Source organism: Falco peregrinus, chromosome 3, assembly GCF_023634155.1.
Source record: "Falco peregrinus isolate bFalPer1 chromosome 3, bFalPer1.pri, whole genome shotgun sequence".
Lineage (NCBI taxonomy): Eukaryota > Metazoa > Chordata > Aves > Falconiformes > Falconidae > Falco > Falco peregrinus.
This window is the reverse complement of record NC_073723.1, coordinates 122,082,414-122,099,702: the sequence shown is the minus strand read 5'-3', so window position 1 is coordinate 122,099,702 and position 17,289 is coordinate 122,082,414. Positions and strand designations below refer to the sequence as shown.

The following is a 17,289-nucleotide window of genomic DNA, read 5'->3' as shown; positions in this document are numbered from 1 at the left end:
GTCCTGCCGCGCCAGTGGCAGAGCGCGGCCGGATAGCCCGCCCCTCTCCGCCTTACTTCCGGCGCACGGATGACGGAAGCGAGGCGCGCAGTGGCGACGAGTGCTCCCCGCGCGGATCGGTCGCTGGCGCCGGCGGTAGGGCGCCACCTAACATGAGTAACGCTGATTGGCTGTAGGTTGTCACCCGCCATTATTGCGCGTGGCGATTGGCGGAGTGAAGAAGTGGCGCAAGGTGAGGGGGGGGGTGTGGCGGGGCCACAAATGGTGGCCGTTGGAGGGAGCGAGTGATGGTGGTGGCTGGGTGGTGCCGCGCCCGGTGCTGACGGGTCCTGGCTTCCCTGCGGCCGCTGGGCAGGGGCTGTTCCGTCTCTCCGAGTCCGGCTAGGCTGGTACTGTTGCTGCCGGCGGGGGCCCAGCGCAGCCACGGCCCCCCGAGCTGCGGTGAGCCTGCGCAGCGCCGGGTACCGCAGGCCGCTCGGGGGTCGCTGCCGGGTTGTAGCCTGAGTCAGGGTGAAATAGCCGCTGTTGCCAATTAGTGGGTCTGTCCGTGGGTGTTTTCGCGCATTAATTAAATATTTCTTTTCAAGACATCTCTCTGAGCTGGGGTGTTGAATGCAGTAGCCTGGGGTGAATTCTGCTGGCTGTGGGGCCCTTGGAGCGTTTCTTGCCCGGAGCCCACCAGGTCTGCGGGGATGGAGCCGCTGCCCGAGCTCTACGCTATCTTCCAGGGAGAGGTGTGTAGGGCTGCTGCCTGTGGCTGTGACCCTGGGCTAGGTTGTAGCCTGTGGTGTGCTTTTCTGTTTCTTTATTTTGTTGGTTTAGTCACTGCTTAGTTCAGTGGCAGTTTGGGTAACTGACAGTTGTGTAGTACACATACACACATCTACATGTATGCATGTTTATGTACATATATATATATATATATGCATAAGATGCTTACTGAATAACGGGGTGGTTGGCTGACCATACCTGCCCCAGGGTTATCAAGCACTGCTGTGTCTAACTTGCCCTGAAATCTAAAACTGAAGGAAGGCAGGAGAACCATGTAGACTTTTTGTGTGTATTGTAATCAGTGGTTTGAAAATGGGTGTTTTGTGAAGGGTTTTCCTTTAGGTGTCGTGTCAATTTCCTTTGCAGGTTGCTACTGTGACAGAATATGGGGCATTTATAAAAATCCCAGGCTGCAGGAAACAAGGTTTGTTCAGCTAATTTTGTTCCCACACAGTGTCATGTTGATCTGATTGAACAAAGCAGTTGTCCTGGGAAGTAAAGGTTTGCTAACTTTTATAAAAAGCTTTGAAATGTGGTGGCTCTCTTTTTTTCTTCCTAAATTAGGAAGCGGTTGGGGTTCTCAGAAAGTACTTAGAATACATTGGTGTATTTGCATGAATACCAAAAAGACTCAGAAGGCTTTTTGGTAACTTCAGGATACTTTGGTGTGTTTTTTTGGTAACTTCAGGGTATTTTAGAGAGTAACTTTAAGGTATTGGACAAACTATAGAAACTTTCTGCAATTAGATGGCTTGCCCAACTTAATTTCTTTTATGGAAAGTATAAATGGGTTAAATAAAAAAGACTGAAATGAAGCTTAAATGAAAATTAAACCAGAAAAATTGACTTAAAGCTCTGTGGATTGGTGGGAAACCTGCAAAGTCAAACAAACTCATTTTACACAAGCAGCAGCTTATGGTGGATGTTCTGGCAGATGCTGGTAGGCGCACAAAGAGCCCCTTCTCTGCTCCCCTCCTGAAGCGCCCAGTCACTGTAGTACCAGTTCTAATAAAAGTTTTTGGACAGAAGCATGGCTGCTGGAGGGAAGTTGCTTTGAGATGCGAACGGGCACTGAAATGTGAGCTTGAAGAGTAAAGTGTGTTTCCATATTTATCCTCCCTTGTGTAACCCTGTAGCCCATATGTCATTCATGCAAATTAGAAATAGAATTTTGGGGCTGTGTGACCTCGCAGGCACAGGAGGTCAGGGCAGCATTGGCGTTTCATGCTTTTGACTTGGCAGCAAAGTACTGTGTTGCTCATGCTTGAAATGGTCTCTTTATTCTCCCGTGCTTGGGATGACCTCAGAAGAGAGGCAGGAGGGGAGAGGTGTTTGTGTGTGCTACGGTTTTCTGTATAGGTGCCTGATATTTTGAGCACAAAGGCATTGCTTTGGCAGCCTGCTTCTCTGAGTTAATTTGGAGCAGATCTTGATGAGCTTTTACATGTTTGGTTGATGCAACTAGTTGATTCTCACCTGCGTAATGTACTGGAGGAAAAAAAAATGTGTAGTTTTGCTTAGGGGAGCCACTGATTATGTTCACTTCTCACAGAGCAGCGGTCTACAAATGTTTGTGATTGTGCACCCCCAGTGCACGATCAGTTAAAACCAGTTACCCGTATTAGCTAAAAAAAATTTTTGAGCATCCCCCAATATATGTCTATTTATTTATAAATTAAATGCATGCACATGTTATGTACATCGTGAAACATGCAAAAATAGAAACAAAAAAAATGAGCTAAAAATGAAACAAGTATTTTTTTAAAAAAATATTTTATTTATTAGTGGTACAAAAATATTTTCTTCCCATACTCCAAACCATTGTCTTGCATCCACCCCACTTTGGAGAGTGCTGTCCTAGAGGACAAAACAGATTCAGGGGAGACTTGTCTTTATTTTTTCTGTTCTCTTCCAAAACCATGACCAGGCCTTGTCCATAGGACTCACATGTCTTCCTGCCGTGTGGATAAACCCTCAGAGATAGTAGATGTTGGAGACAAAGTATGGGTGAAGCTTATCAGAAAAGAGGTAATGTTAATTCTTGGTTTTTTTAGTGCTGTGTAGATAAAATGTACAGCAAAACCACTGAGAACTGTGCACAAATGCTGTGTGGTGCTGTGGCTTTGTTGGGGTTTGACAGGTGCTGTTTTACAGACGGGTGAATTCTGTTTATGTCCAGATTTGGCATGTCACTTCTGTGACTTGGAGCAATGCACTTCAGAACAAGGGATTTCATAAGCACCTCTAGTTTAAAAGCAACAAAACACTTGGCTTTCTTCCCCTGCATGCACACCTCTTTGCAGCTTGTATCACCTTAACTGTGTGATTTAGTGGCTAAATGAGCAATTTGAGAGTATCCCAAGATAAAAGGTGATAAAAACACAGTTCACTCATTGTTTTGAGAGACAGGTGTGATATTAGAAGAAACCAATGTATCTATCTTTCTCTGTTTTCAGGAAAGAATCAGTGGCAGTGAATTACCTCAAAGAGAAAATACAGAGGCTTTTTGTTTTAAAGTAATAATATACTTTTTCTTTGCTGTGCAATCTACATTGCTTTTCCTTCTGCACAAGCTGTGACAACAGGCATATTGTCTGTATTTAAAGATTACTTGGAACAAAAACTGAAGACTCTTGCTTTGGTGAGCTGTGGAAACAAAGCAAGCTGACTGTATTTTGTTGGGATCAGGATGGAAGCATTCAGTTCAAAGTTGCACAGGATTTCACCATAAATTCTTTGCATTTTTTCTGAAATAAGATAATTGGGTTGATGTACCAAACAAGGACTTAATTTTCTGTAAGATAATGGAAATGGGTTGCAAAACTTGGTCTTATTTACACAGTATAGAAAAACTATATGAAAGACTTAACAGATTCTTTTAGCCTTTTGTGGTGTGCTTTTTTTTTTAATTTTTGTTTTGTTTGTATAAGTGTTTATTAAGCCACTGTTTTCTTTATCTGGAACACAGTTGTTGGGCTCCTGGCCTCTTCTGTAGAGGCAAGGTGCAGAAGCATGTTGGGGAGGTGGACAGTGAAGGAGTTAATTGTTAGATTGCCTGCAAAGAACTGCTTGGATGTCATAAACCAGGGGTCCTCAAACTACAGCCTGCGGGCCGGATACGGCCCCCCAGGGTCCTCAATCCGGCCCCCGGTATTTACAGACACACACCTCCTTCCCCCCCTGCCGGGGGTTGTGGGAGGGAAACCAAGCAGCCGCAGATGACCTCCTGCCACTTCATACGCGTGCCGGCCCCCTGTTTAAAAAGTTTGAGGACCCCTGTCATAAACAGGCAAAACAGAAATACCTTCAATAGCAACATTGATGAAAATGCAGGAAGTTGTAAGAAAGGCTTAACCCTCACCCCCAAAGCATACAACTTCTGTTCTTCTGAAGTGATAGTGCGTCAGTCAAGGACTTACTAGAATTCAAAAAGGAGTAAGCCCCTAACAGAGATACTTAAAACACTTTCAGTCTCGTGAGAGGATCAAAATAGGAAAAAGGGTATAAAGTTTTATTTCTCAGTATGCTAGTCGGCTGAAGTCCAGGGGGGACTGTCTTGGGCGTGGATGATCTGAAAATTACAGCAAAGCTTCCAAACATGCACTTTCTCCTACAGCTCTTGGGTTTGGGCATATTGAAAGCAGAACATTAATCTGAACGGGTCTACAGTTTGCCCTTGTCTTGTTACTGAGATAGCTGCTGAAGAGAAGCTGTTTTATTAGCTAGAGTACTCTAAATGCAGCTACAAAATAATAGAACAAAATCACTTTCATGTAGTATACTTTGTGGTGCTGTTCTTTGCTAACCAACAATTTCCTTCCTTCTCTATAGGCCTCCAAGCATAGCATATTGTTATTTGTTTTTCTTATTCCATGTGTTTCTCTTTCAGATGAAAGATGACAAACTGAAGCTTTCCCTCTCCATGAAGGTAGTTAACCAAGGGACAGGAAAAGACCTGGATCCAAACAATGTTTCCCTTGAGTAGGTAAATCTGCTGAGCACAATGTAACAGACAGGTTGCTACTGCCTGCCCTTCCCTGCCTTGTGCTCTGGCTTTCCTGCCACAGTTATTCTCTAGGTCCTGTCCTGTCCCGTCCCCCCCCGGCTTTGGAGGGTGAGGTGGGCTCTTCCCGAGCCTCCTGGCAATGCACTGGCAGACTGGAGGGCTGGCTGAAGGCACTACCTGAGTTATGCTGCCTAGAGGCAGGCAGGAGCTGCAGGAGGCTGCAGTGAGCCTCAGCACTTCACACCGTGGCAGGATTTTCATTCCTGTGTTGGGACCACTGTGCGCTTGTGCTGGAAGGACTGTTTGTTCCAGCTGGGCATTTCTCTTGCATGTGCTAAAAAAATCAAATCTTCATTGCTTGGATGTTTCAGAGCTTCTTTCTCTACCTTTTGGGGTTTTTGCAATTTCTCTTGCAGGTCAAATAAAATTGCTTTATTTTCACACTGGGCAAATACATATATGTGTCTCTGCATTCACATAGACAATACAGATCTTAGTATAAAAGACATAACTGCAGCTCCCTGAATTTGTCTACTTTGTCTAGAGGGTGCTCAGCTAATCTCAAAAGTAAAAGATGACAGGTGATATGCTGGTAAGTGTGGTTTATTCTAATGAGTCGTTGGTCAGCTCCGTTCTTTGGTGTAGCTCACTACTTGGTACTTTCAGAGCAACGTTTGAAAAAACTTGTGTTTAGGTTGTCTCCATGTAAATATACAGGGTTAAAGATGAGAATGGATTGAAAATGGAACTGTCCTCTTTCCAGTCAGGATGAGAGGAAAAAACGCACATTCAGAGACTACACTAGTCAGAAGATCACGCTTGAAGCTGTCTTGAACACTGTGTGCAAGAAATGCGGTTGCAAAGGTATGTTTATGCAAGGCTGCCTTGTTCTTATGATGTAGGCTTGTTCTAACCAGGTAGTGACCTGTAGACAGAATTGTGTTGACATCTGTCTCATGGTTGGTTGTAAGGATTGAATCAGTGTGTCTCTTTTAGAGAACTAAATTTTCTATCACTTCTTACAAAAAGGAAAGACATAGCTGAACTCCTTTTATAAAGGTTTGTTTCTTAGTTGCATCCCTTTGAGCTTCCTGTAAAGAACCTTCCTACTAAGTACAAGTTCAGTACAGGTTCCCTTCTTGCAGTATTTATGTTAACGTGTCTTACAGCTGAGGTCTCATTCCAGTTCTGTATTTTGAGAAACAAAACATAGGCCTTCTCCAGATAATTTTGTTATGGAAAAATGATCCATGGAATTTACTTTCCTGACCAGTTGTTGGGAACAGTGTTAGCTTGTGAGCAGTGTCATAGAGCTGAAAACAAGCATTTGTGTGGGGGTTTTTTTAACCTGGTGAAATTTTTGTGTTTTGTCTAGTTCAGCACAAGGAGTTGACTTAGGTGATTCCTTTTTAGTAGCTTTTTAAAAATACTGTTTTAAATAGAATACCATTTTAAAAATTGTTTTAAAATACCATTTTAAAGAACTGAATTTTCCTTCTATGTGCCTCTTTTAGGGGGATGCTACACTTCTCTGTAGTTGCCTTTCTACATCTATACCATTTTAAAGAACCCCCAAAACTTTAAGCTGGATTCTGTGTAATTCCAGTCTGCTTTATAATGATGATGTCTACTCATAACAGGCAGGCAGATGTTGTCTATCAGCAGTTTCCACTATAACTGCTAGTAGGTCAAATTTGTCCTCAGAGTAGAAAAGGTAGAACCAGAATGAGCTGTTTTCCTGTATATGTGTGGCTTTTGTCTGATTTCCCAGATGCCTATCCACCATTTTACTCCTGTTCCCATACACTTTTCTGTGCTGTTTAAGCCCTTGCACAGACGTTGCTACCAATTGCCCTGTTCAGACAAGAGTGTCTTAGTTTTTGCCTGACTAATCTGCCCAGACTGACCTGTGCTGTGTTCGCTCTCCAGCTTGTTTAATCAGGGCATGTTAAACTAGCTGAAATACTAGGACAAAAAAAAAAAATCTGCAGTGCAGATTCTCTTTTTTCGACTGTAATAAAAAGAACATTGGCAGCACTTCAGGTGTATGAAATGCAGTTTGAAAAAAAAAAAGGGGGGGGTGGAAAGAGTGGAATAGATGGGTTGTTCCTTCAAACACTTATTTTACAGGTCATTTTGCCAAGGAGTGTTTCGTGCAGCCTGGAGGTACCAAATATAGCCTTATTCCAGAAGAAGAGGAAGATGAGGTGGCAGCAGCAGGATATGAAAGAGATAAAAAGACCAGCCTGGCTGATGATTCTTCAAAAAAAAGGAAGAAGGTATGAGTTGCCCTACTGCTTGGCCTGGAAAAGTGAGCCAGATAATTTGTTCTGCATAGTTAACACCTGTGATTTACTACAGCAACGTGGTTATGAGTAGCCAGTTCTAGGCTGAGAGGGTGGCTCAGTTTTGTGCAGGTTTTGTAGCAAAACAGGAATCTCCTCTCCAGAGTTTTTTAGTAATTCTTATACTTTCTCCCTTTATTCTCTTAAACTGTCTTTAAGATGTTTTTGTGCTATAATGCACAGTCCTCAAGAGGTATTTCTTAGAATGAGAAGAGGATTATGGTCTCTTTTTTTTTTTTTTTCCTGGTCTTTGTGAAGCTCTCTAGGAATTGCTTCAGTTTCCTGAATTTCTGTGGTTCTTGCCACTAACCCTGTTTCCCCTCCCATCTCACTTCTCTTGCCCTGACACATTTCTTAAATCTGAACTAAATGCCCTGCTGACTTGCTGCAGTGGGTATCCTGACCCAGCCAGTGTGATGTGAACTGGGCTTATCTGCATACGCCAGGGAAAAATCACTGGCTGTGTTTGCACAGGGAGTGTACTGCATTTCCAGGCTCTAAAGCAATGTGTGCCTATGTGAAAATGTGAAGAGATAAAGAGACCTTTTACGTCCAGTGTTTGAACTCTGACTTTGGAGCATGCTGGTGTAAAATGTAGGGGAGACCTGAATCCAAAACAGGAGCCTTTGATGGTCAGTCTGTTTGTACAGCAACAAGTATTCCAGTAGTAGACTTTACTAAATAAACTGTTTCATCAGCCCCTTCACCACTGGAGGCCAACTTTTAATTATACTTCCAAAGCCTTTTTTTTTTTTTTTCTTTCTTTCATTGTTTCTTTTTTTTTCTTTCTAGCTCTGTGTCCTGTCTGTATCCCTGGAGAGGGGCAACAGGCAGAAAAGGTGGTGTATTTTGATTTTACAGGAGGAGGACAAGGATGGTGTTAGCCACTGCATAGCAAGAACTAACTTCTGAGGGCTTAGCTCTCCCAGGCTCACTGTGGAGTTAAACCAGTACTGGTGCTAGTAGGAGAGACTGCAGATGTTGGCAATAGGGAATGGAGGAATCTGTTTTGATGGCAACACTCAGACCAGTCCAGAGTGACTGACACTGGTAGCTGAAGTCTTGCTTCCAGTCACATTTTTCACTGATAGTCTGGTTTCTGTCACTTCAGCATACTCTTACTTGAGAGAGGAGTAACTGGAGCTGTTTGTGGGGTTGTGGGTGGTGACTGCGCTGGACCAGAAGAGCCAGGTGTGTAGTGGATTTCCTTGTGTCAGCCCCTGCCCTGTAGTATACCTGTTTCTGCCCTACAGTCAGTATGAAATTAAGTTTGTGTTAATTTGATGCCTGATTTGCACTTGTTTGCTCAGTAGCACTCTGGGTAGCTGATCCAATAGTGGAAACAGGATATCTCTTGATTGTAGATCCTGTTGCCTCGTTCCATCCTGAGATGTGCTTTGCTTTCCCACTACATAGGCTGTTATTCAAGAATGTCTTTGACTTGTCTGCCGAGTGTCGTTATGCTGTGATAGAGAATACACATAACCTTTTTTTTCTATTCTGATCTCGGAAGCATGCGATTGAACCAAGTGGTATCCCTGGCTAACAGTGATTCTGACCTCTCTGGACTCCAGACACTGAGCTTCTCTTTTGCCATGGAGCGTTGTGAGAACAGGCCATCGGTAATACCTCAGCAGGGCTGACCTGTGCTGCCTTGGGTTCTCTTCCCTCTAGCAGTGATGATGGTTTGTCTGGTGAAGGCTCATGTAACTTATTTAAATGCTGCTGGGAAAACATTACATGAAGAGGTGCACAAATAGCTCATTATTGTGTCAGTGCCCATCCACCAAGGTGGGGATTCCTGGTGGAGTCTTTCCCTGCTGAGACTACAGGATATGTGGGTCACTGTCCTGAATTTATTACTAATTTTCTTTAGGTCTGTGGATCAACAGCCTTCCTTTAAATCTTGCTGGTTCCTTTGATCTCCTTTCCTTCTCAAGGAGGAGATCAGAAATTTTCACGTTTTCCCGTGCTGGAAAATAAAACTTTGAGCTTTTCAGAGGCAGGATGTGGGATCCTTGAAATGAATAGCTCCCTTTATTGAGTGCCTGCTGTGCTCTTGTCTGAGAGCCACTATGTGCTTGCATGGAGCCCCAGGGGGATTTACATGAAGTAGAACAATGTATCTAGTATTGCTTTGCTGACCCCATCCCATCCAATGCTTGTAATATAGATGTTGAGCTTACATTTTTAGATTAGTAGACAGGGAACTGCTATATACCAAGCATCTGTTTAGTGTCATAGCAATAGTATTAACATTTTTGGTTGTTCGTGATCAGCGTTTTCTGTTCCCTTGATCTGATGCATCCTTGCAGTTTCTGGGTGCTCTTTCCTCTCCCCAGAGATGCTGTTCCTTACAGAGATACTCTGGGGTCCTCACCCCCTTTTTTCTTGGCTTGCCTTCCCAATGGTTCCTCACTTTCTCCTGCCTGAGCCTCACAGCATTTACGGGATTAAGAAACAGCTGTAGGCTTTGGGTCTGTACTGGTTCGGGCTTCTGGTATGACAGTGGGCACAAGTCATACTCTGTTAGTGCTCTTCATTAGACTACTGTCCAGTGTCTCATAATCCTTGAGAAAATAAGTGAATTGAGAGAGAAGTGGAGATGTTTGTGTCACAGCACTGTGTGGAAGTATCAGAGATCATCTCAGACATTGCTGACAGCTGTGCAGACATGTGGCTGTGTCCCTTTCACTTTTAGTCTTTGGGTCACAGGGTGAAGGAGCTCCTATGGGAACGCAGCAGCAGGCCTGCACTGAGCTTGCGTGGGAGGGAGGCGTGCTGGGAAGAAACAAACCCTTCTGATTCTTCTTTCCTCCCTGTCTTTCAAGAGAAGATTTGCACTTCTGACTGTAGGAGTAACCCCTTTAATTTAAATTCCACAAAAGCATCCCATCTTCTGCTCTGGTACGTTGATTAACTCATCCCTGGGGTAGTTTTGCGATAATCATTGGAATCGCATACTAAATGCGACAGCTTTTTGGCATTTTGTTGTGCTTTCTCACACAGTGTAAAACATTTTCAGACAGTCTGCATGCAGATGATGTCTCTTCATGTAAAAACCACACCTTAATTGTTGTTTGTTCAGTGACTTGTAGCTCATCAAGACCTAGTCCATTCTCACTTGTAGCTGGTACTTGTTTTACTAGTTCTCAAATGCTACTAGCTTAGGGCACAGCTCTTCACACACTATGCTGTTCTCTTACTGTCATTAATCTGTGCTCTTCTGAACTTTGCTGTATTTATTTAATGGCCACAGACTGGATTTTTCTCATCAGATTAATTCTGACTGGTCCTCAAACAAGGGATGCAATAATGCCTTTAAATTTATGTAATGCATCTTGTTTGGAATTAAACTGATGGAATTTTGCTTTTTAAGAATACAGCCCCTGTAGAAGGACTACTGGCACCTCTCTGGAGATGCAGAAAGACACATATCTGGAAGTCCATTCCTTTTCACAAGAACAGACATAAATCTCCAAATGAGGCCATAACTCCACAAAAAGATCTGGCAAAAAATATTTAAACTTCTTGGAGGGTTCTGGACACTCTGCTCTTACCTGAAAATCAAATACCTTTAGAAGGAATGAACTTCTGTAACATTCTTCAAGCATGATCTGGAGCAACTTTCCTTACAAAGGGCAGGAGAGAGCCTAGTGTGTCAAGATGATCACCATTTAGTGCCAGCTTTTTAAAAATAAAAAAATAAAACTAGAGCAGTAGGAAAACCAGCACTGTTGGGCTCTACACCTGCCTGTTGCTTCTGCATGCCAGCTCCCAACACAGGTTTTTGTAGAGGAGAGATTTTGAAACAAGCTTGTTCTGTTTTGGTAGAATTGTAATCATTACATTAATTGGATGGGACGTGCAAGGAACTGTAACGTGCATCTTCTCATACTTGTTGGCTCTCTCTGCATCTTTACACTGAGGGTCTGCTTGGGCAACATCCACTCAAAATGTTTACTTAAATGCAGTGTTTGCAGTTCTGGGGGAGTGCCTGGGTGTGCCCGAGAGCTGAGCCTCATCCATCAGCTCTGGAGACCAGTTTGCAGCTCAGGGTGTGGCAGGGCTTTGCTGTTGTTGCTAGAGGCAGAAGTCTGGCCTTTGCTTTGATGCTGCCCTCTTTGATGAGTAAACTAGAGAAACACTGCTTCTTTCTCAGTGGTGAATTGGCTGGTAAGCAGCAGAGTGTGTGTCTCCCAGTACTGGGCTAATGGAGTTTAAAGAAATCTGTGGTCCAATAGAAGGATGCTGCCTTGTGTAGAATGATTTCACAGCAGCACTGCCTCCTGCTACAGAAAATGTTTAGCTCCTCTGTTGCTGGCTTGCTCCCTGCAGTCTTTGCAGTCCAGTGTGTGCTTACATGCTGTGGTGCTTGCATTACTGCACTGAGAGTATTCTTCTGTGTTGATGTGAGCAGTTTGGCTATTAGAAGCCCCCCAAAAGGGGAGACCAAGGGTTTGTGGGTGTTTTTCAGCCAGCACAGTGGCCATGTGTGTACTTTTATTTCCCCTGTAATCTTGAAGGAACGTGTGTGGCATCCTGTTCTGTCTTCAGCCTTCACATGCTGAGGAACTTTCCCAAGCTCTGGAATGACTATTAGTTGTTAAGGTCTGGTCAAATTTTCTCACCATGTTCACAGGCTGGAAAAGCTTGAGAAAATTTTCCTTCCTGCATCCCTTTCTCTAGAAGATTTAACTCTTTACCATCCTCTTCTTCTAAAGATTATGATTTGCTTTTGGCCTTGATCTGTGTGTAGGAGACTTTGTAGGGAGTCTGGTATTGTCCTACAGAAAAATGTAGACACTTAAATTTTGGGTGACATCTGTGATCATAGTGCTGTTGTGGAGTTAAAAATAAATACACTTGCCAAGGGTCTGCTAGGTGTGGAGTGAACTCAGTTCTTTGCTCTCTCCTGGAGTCCCAAATGACTCTTTGCTTGATGTTCAGCCCCAAGCCATGTGTTGACTTTGCTCTTCCACCTCCCCCAAAGAGTTGTTCTGTTTTGCATTAAACAAGCTCCCTTCACTTGTTGTCCCTAATTGATAGCCTGTATGTGGTCCAGTCATGACACACAGTCCATGCTAAATTGATGTCTTTAGCTGGGCCTTTTGTGTCCCCACTCTCATGGGAGAATATGTTGGTTTTAAATGAAATGTAGACAGACTCAGCTTGTCTTCCCATAAGCTATTATATTAATCGTCACATAGAAACAGCACTTGTCTGGAAATGGCTGAAGCTAATGGAAGAAATGTCTTGTGGGGAACCCAGCCTTCTCCGTGCTCTCACCATTGGGACGCTCCTTTTTCCCCAATTTTAAAACAATTTGCCCTTCAAGGGGAGATTGTGCATAGCACTAGAGGGCTACCAGCAGCCCTTGCTGTAAATGCATATATAAACAGAGCATGGGCTTGGCTTCAACCTGCTCCGCCTGCCTTGGTGAGCTACATGAGCACCTCCAAGACTACAGCAGATGATGCAGAGTTGGGATGTAAAAGTAAATTACTGCAGGGTTGGGGTTTTTCCCCCCACTTTTTGCATCATTTTTCATGCTGTGCTTAGCAGCTGCTTCTAGCTTTTGTTTTGGATGGGTGAGTGCTGGTTTCTTAGCTTGGAGTCCTCTGGATGAATGTGGCACATGCTGCTGTGTCTCAGGCTTCCTTCTTTGTGTGAAACAAGTTTTATTTACATGGATGCTTTCCAATCCATTGCCAGCCAGGGTGGGGTGGGTGTGTAACAGACCTAAGGCAACACCTGCGGGTGCCCAAGGAAGGAGGTAGTATCTCACACTGGTGTCAGCTCTGGGTTCAGACCTTTAACTGCCATGGCCAGCCCTGTGCTGTGCCTGATTGTGTTGGGGCAGGTGGAAATATTTGCCCACACCAATCATTTTGGTTCTGTGCAGGTATCTCATGTGGTCGTGGCTGATTGCCTCCGTTCCTTTAATCAGTCATGCATTCATTTTTTTCTCTCTTGACTTGGCTTCTTAGGGTGGCTGTGGATGTCTGCAGCAGCTGGCCAAGGAGGGCAGCCTCCCCAAGGACTCATCCTGCCTGTTGTCCTGTGACTGGCGTAACTGTGCCCTTGAGCTTGCTGCTGCTTCCTCATGAAATGAGTGCATAGCACTAACAGCCCTGCCAAGGCAGGGGTGACTTAGAGCAAACCTCTCCCAGTAAAACTCTCTGCAAGCCCAGAGGTGGCCTTGAGGTCATTTGGGACACTCTTGGCAAGGAAAACAAGCAGAGCTGTTGGCTTGCGGGCTCCAGGCATCTCCCATTACATTTCTGTCCAGAGTGGAATGTAGAACACGTGTGTGTGTGTGTGTGTGTAATATTTGGGACTGTCATTTGACTGCTGTCACCCATTGTGCTGCTCCCTAAAGCCTGTGCACAGCCATGCTCTGAACAAGCAGTCATTCAGCCTCTTTCAATTGGAGGTGGTGGTGGGAAACAGAGCTTTTAGTCTGGCTTAGCAAGACTCCTTTTCCAGGTCTAGTGATGTCTTTAAGTCAGTGCCCTGGGCTTCTTCCACCGGTTGGCACAGGCTCAGCAGACTCGTTACTGCTGCTAGCAGAGAGCTCAGCCCTCCAGAGGTGGTGGTCAGCATGGAAGGCTGTGCCATGGTTCCTTGCTCATACTGTGCTTTGAGAGCTTGCTTTGACCTCCAGCTGCAATGCTGCTGTGCCATTTCAGCTGCAGGGCATGTTTTTACAAACCCAGATCGACACTAGTCTAAAGGAGATATGTCCAGTAAAGATGGAAGTAGTTGTAGACGAAAAGGGGCTAGGCTATGACTGCAGGATGAAAAAACCTCATCCAGTACAGGTAGCAGTAGTATGAGTATCACTGGCACCTGGCTGCACAGCTAAATTATGGAAGAGAATAGGGTGCTGGTTTGCAGCAAGTCTGGGGAAGACTGTGCCCATCTTATAGGTGCACCACTTGCAGAGCAGTGAGCACCTGTGGATCACTCAAGAAGGTGTAGCTCGCTTTAAGTGCACATGCTTAAAAAATGGCTTAGTCAGAGCAGCTGCTGAGTTGCATTCCTTGCTGGTGTTGTCCAAGTCTGTTGCAGGCAATTGCACGGGCTTGGGTTGCCTTGCTGAGCCATCTCCACTCCATGAAATCTTTTGCTTCTTCCCCCATGTCCTCTCTTTGTTCTTGAATAGAATGAAAAATCATGATGGCCATTGCAGAGGAAGGTCTCTCTCTGATGTTGATGTGACCATGCAATAAATAGGTTGGTGGGTCCCTGTTGGAGGCCAGTGTTGTGCCTTGAGTGAAAGCTGGAGCCTTAGTTAAGCATATGCAAAATACTAAGATTATTTTAGGGGCCCACTCACGTGCATGCTGCTTTCTCTTATTTTTCAGAACCAAAGGGTGCTAGAGAAAACACCTCATTTTTTTACAGGACAATAATTTCTTTTTCAAAGCATCTTCCACTTGAGAAAAAAATCTTCGATCTTGTTCTGAGAGTTGCTCTACACAGTAATTTTCTGTGTATTTGGGGCATGAGAAAGTTGTGTTGAGCTGGGGTCAGATTTGGGATGTTTGTTTATTTGTACACAAAAGCTGATCATGCCAGCTGATGCCTTTGCAGCCACTTGGCTGCTGGCACTGAGACGACTGGGGCTGATGCTGGCTGCCCAGCTTGCCTCTGGCTGGAGCCCTTGGGCTGCCCTGGCACTCGGGGGGCACGGCTGGCTCCTGAGAGCTGTGGTTAGCACCTCTCCTCCTACTCCTTGCTGCAGCAGGCAGAGCAGGGCTAGCAGCTGGGCTGTGCGCTGCCAGCACAGGCGGATCAGATCCTCTCCCCAGTACTGTTCCCTAATTAAATATGATACAGTACAGCAATTTGTATATTAAATAGTCTTTATCTGCTTTGGGATGTTCTGCCTGATGTGATTCCAGTGGAAGGTGTACTGTGGTACTGATCCCAGAGTAATCTGTGCTTGGTAGTTAGTCAGATGCCTCAAAATTGAGGGTTTAGGTCCATTTCGAAGTTCCTCATGAGCTTTATTCCAGCACCAGCTGTTCTTATTCTGCATCTAAATGTCAGGTCTTGAGCTCTGTGTAGCTTCTGCTTCAGGGCTTTGCAGAAACACAGCCACAGGGGGCTCAGTGCTGCCCCAAGCTCTGCCTGTGCTGGGGAGGGGGAGAGGGTGGGAAGCTGCAAGAGCTGGAGGCTGTGCAGTTGGCTTGGAAATTGTGCAAAGAGCTGCTGCTTGCAAAAGGGCGCTTTCCTCATGCTGGCTCCCCTCCAAGGAGGGCTCTGACTGGCATTTCTTGAGCCTGGGCTTTCCTGCAAGGGGAAGGGCGTGTTGTCATGAGTGCTCCAGAGCATCAGCACTCAGTTCCTGGCACTCTGTGGGCTGATGATGGTGCTAGTGTCCAGCTGGCTCTTCTAGAAACTCATTTTGTTGGCAAAAAGACTTCATCCTGCCAACCTCTATTAATAAAGAATAGCCTTAAATAATGGAGTGTGTGCTCCACACTCTGACCATGGAATGATGGCAGGAATGCTATTCTTGTGGGGTTTGACTAACAGTTTTCAGGCTTGGATTTACATTTTGATGCACCCTCTCTGCGCTGATAGCTGCCATATCCTCCCCAGTGCAGCTGTGGACCAGCAGTGTAAAATCCTGGTTCACTGGGGCAGAAGCTGCATGCACTTTCCGGGTAGGAACAGGCTCACCCAGTCGTAGCTTATAAGGCATTTGGAACAGAAAGTGTCTCAGTGCCCTGGTGAGCACAACTGACAGTTTTCCCACATGCAAGGCTTTTTATTTGTTTTCTTTCATTTTCTAGGAGAAGAAGAAGAAAAAGAAGCACAAGAATAAGCAGTTCTCTGAGTCAGACTCAGACAGCGATGGGGCTCAGCCAGCCAGCAAGAGGAGCAAGCATTCTGGGAAGCCCAGCAAGGCTCAGAAGAAGAAGAAAAAGAAGCACAAGAAGGAGCCCTGGGATTGAGTGGGCAGGCAGGTGGGGTGCTGGAATGGCAAGTCCCTGGTGCACACCACGAGGAGCCAGCACAACTGACTCAGCGCACCCCTTGCTTCAGGGACCAGGAGTTTCTTTCTAAAAGTAATGCTTGGTGTGCAGTGTCACAGGTGTTGACTTTGATGCAGGTTGTTCTCTGTTACCTTAGGGGCAGGTTGCTGTTTTCTCCCATCAGTAGGCACTCCTGCCAAAATAAGCTAATTACACCCCTTTGTCGGCACCTCTCCCATCCTGTAGCCTCATGTTTCGCTGGGTAGGCTGCCAGCACTCGGCCGCTCCCCTGGACAGCGCGGCCAGCTGCACCAAGCCTGCATGACATCAGCTCCTATCCAGTGGCCTGTAAAAGTTGGAGTGGCACAGCCGTGCTCTTCCTGCCTCTCCTCACACCACCCTGAGGGACAGGGGTGGCTGTTGCTGGGCTCTGTGATGGGGCTACATCCTCCCAGCTGGTAATGGTGTGGAGCTGCTTGACTTTGGCCTGCAGGCCTTCCCCCAGCCTCACTCGTTTTGTCTGCAAACATTGGGAGTGGAAGAGTGAGAAGCGAATGGGTGAGTGGGGATATTTTAAGTAAACATTAACTGTGGTTGTTTGCTGCCTTGGTAAGTGATGGAAAATAAATCTCTCCAATCTCCAGTTGTACTTTGTACTGAGTCTTTTCATTTGTATGCTCCATGCTTCATCTTGGGCAGTGAAAAAATAGGGCTAGCTGTGTGGGAGTGGATGAGACCTGTCCTGGCTGCTTTCAGAGGTTCCCCAGGGTGGGAAGGGGGTGTGTGATGAGGTGACTCCCATGAGAAGCCTGGTGCCTTCTGTTGAGGAGCAGCTGGAGCATAAATCTTGTAACTGGAGCTGAAGGTCAGGGGGGAAGGGATGGCAGAGGGCTGGGCTGTCCTGCACTGTCTATGGTTGCTCTGGGCTACAGTGACCGCAGAGGAAGTCTTGCTGCAAGCAGCACCGTTGCTGCCAGGGCAGATGTGCTGAACAGAATGGGGGGAGCCGGGTCACTCCTCTTACCTCTGGCTCTGCTGGGAAGGGAGGGTGGGGCTGGCGATTGCCTTGCTGATGTAGCAGGAGGAGGGCTTGGTGTTGCTGGAGGCAGCCTGCCCTTTCTCCCTGTGTTTTGCCCTTTCCAGCGTTTCTTGCCCCAGTTGCCCATGGCTGAATCCC

The 17,289-nt window shown here is 45.6% G+C and overlaps 1 protein-coding gene across 6 annotated transcripts; it reads left to right on the top strand.

The window, feature by feature from the left end:
• Window positions 1-99: 99 nt before the first annotated feature.
• On the top strand, window positions 100-16,758 carry ZCCHC17 (zinc finger CCHC-type containing 17). 6 transcript variants are annotated; one of them, XM_055799805.1, is made up of 8 exons: window positions 100-232; window positions 588-734; window positions 1,138-1,849; window positions 2,699-2,799; window positions 4,661-4,752; window positions 5,541-5,641; window positions 6,908-7,056; window positions 15,930-16,758. In XM_055799805.1, the coding sequence occupies exons 3-8, from the start codon at window positions 1,687-1,689 to the stop codon at window positions 16,089-16,091; spliced, it is 768 nt and encodes a 255-aa protein (XP_055655780.1). In that variant the 5' UTR covers window positions 100-232; window positions 588-734; window positions 1,138-1,686; the 3' UTR covers window positions 16,092-16,758. The 6 variants fall into 6 exon arrangements, with proteins under 6 accessions (XP_055655780.1, XP_055655781.1, XP_013153014.1 ...); XM_055799806.1 differs by lacking the exon at window positions 100-232 and adding an exon at window positions 248-389 and having other exon boundaries at window positions 1,138-1,195; XM_013297560.3 differs by lacking the exon at window positions 100-232 and adding an exon at window positions 248-441 and having other exon boundaries at window positions 1,138-1,195.
• The last annotated feature ends 531 nt before the right edge of the window (window positions 16,759-17,289 follow it).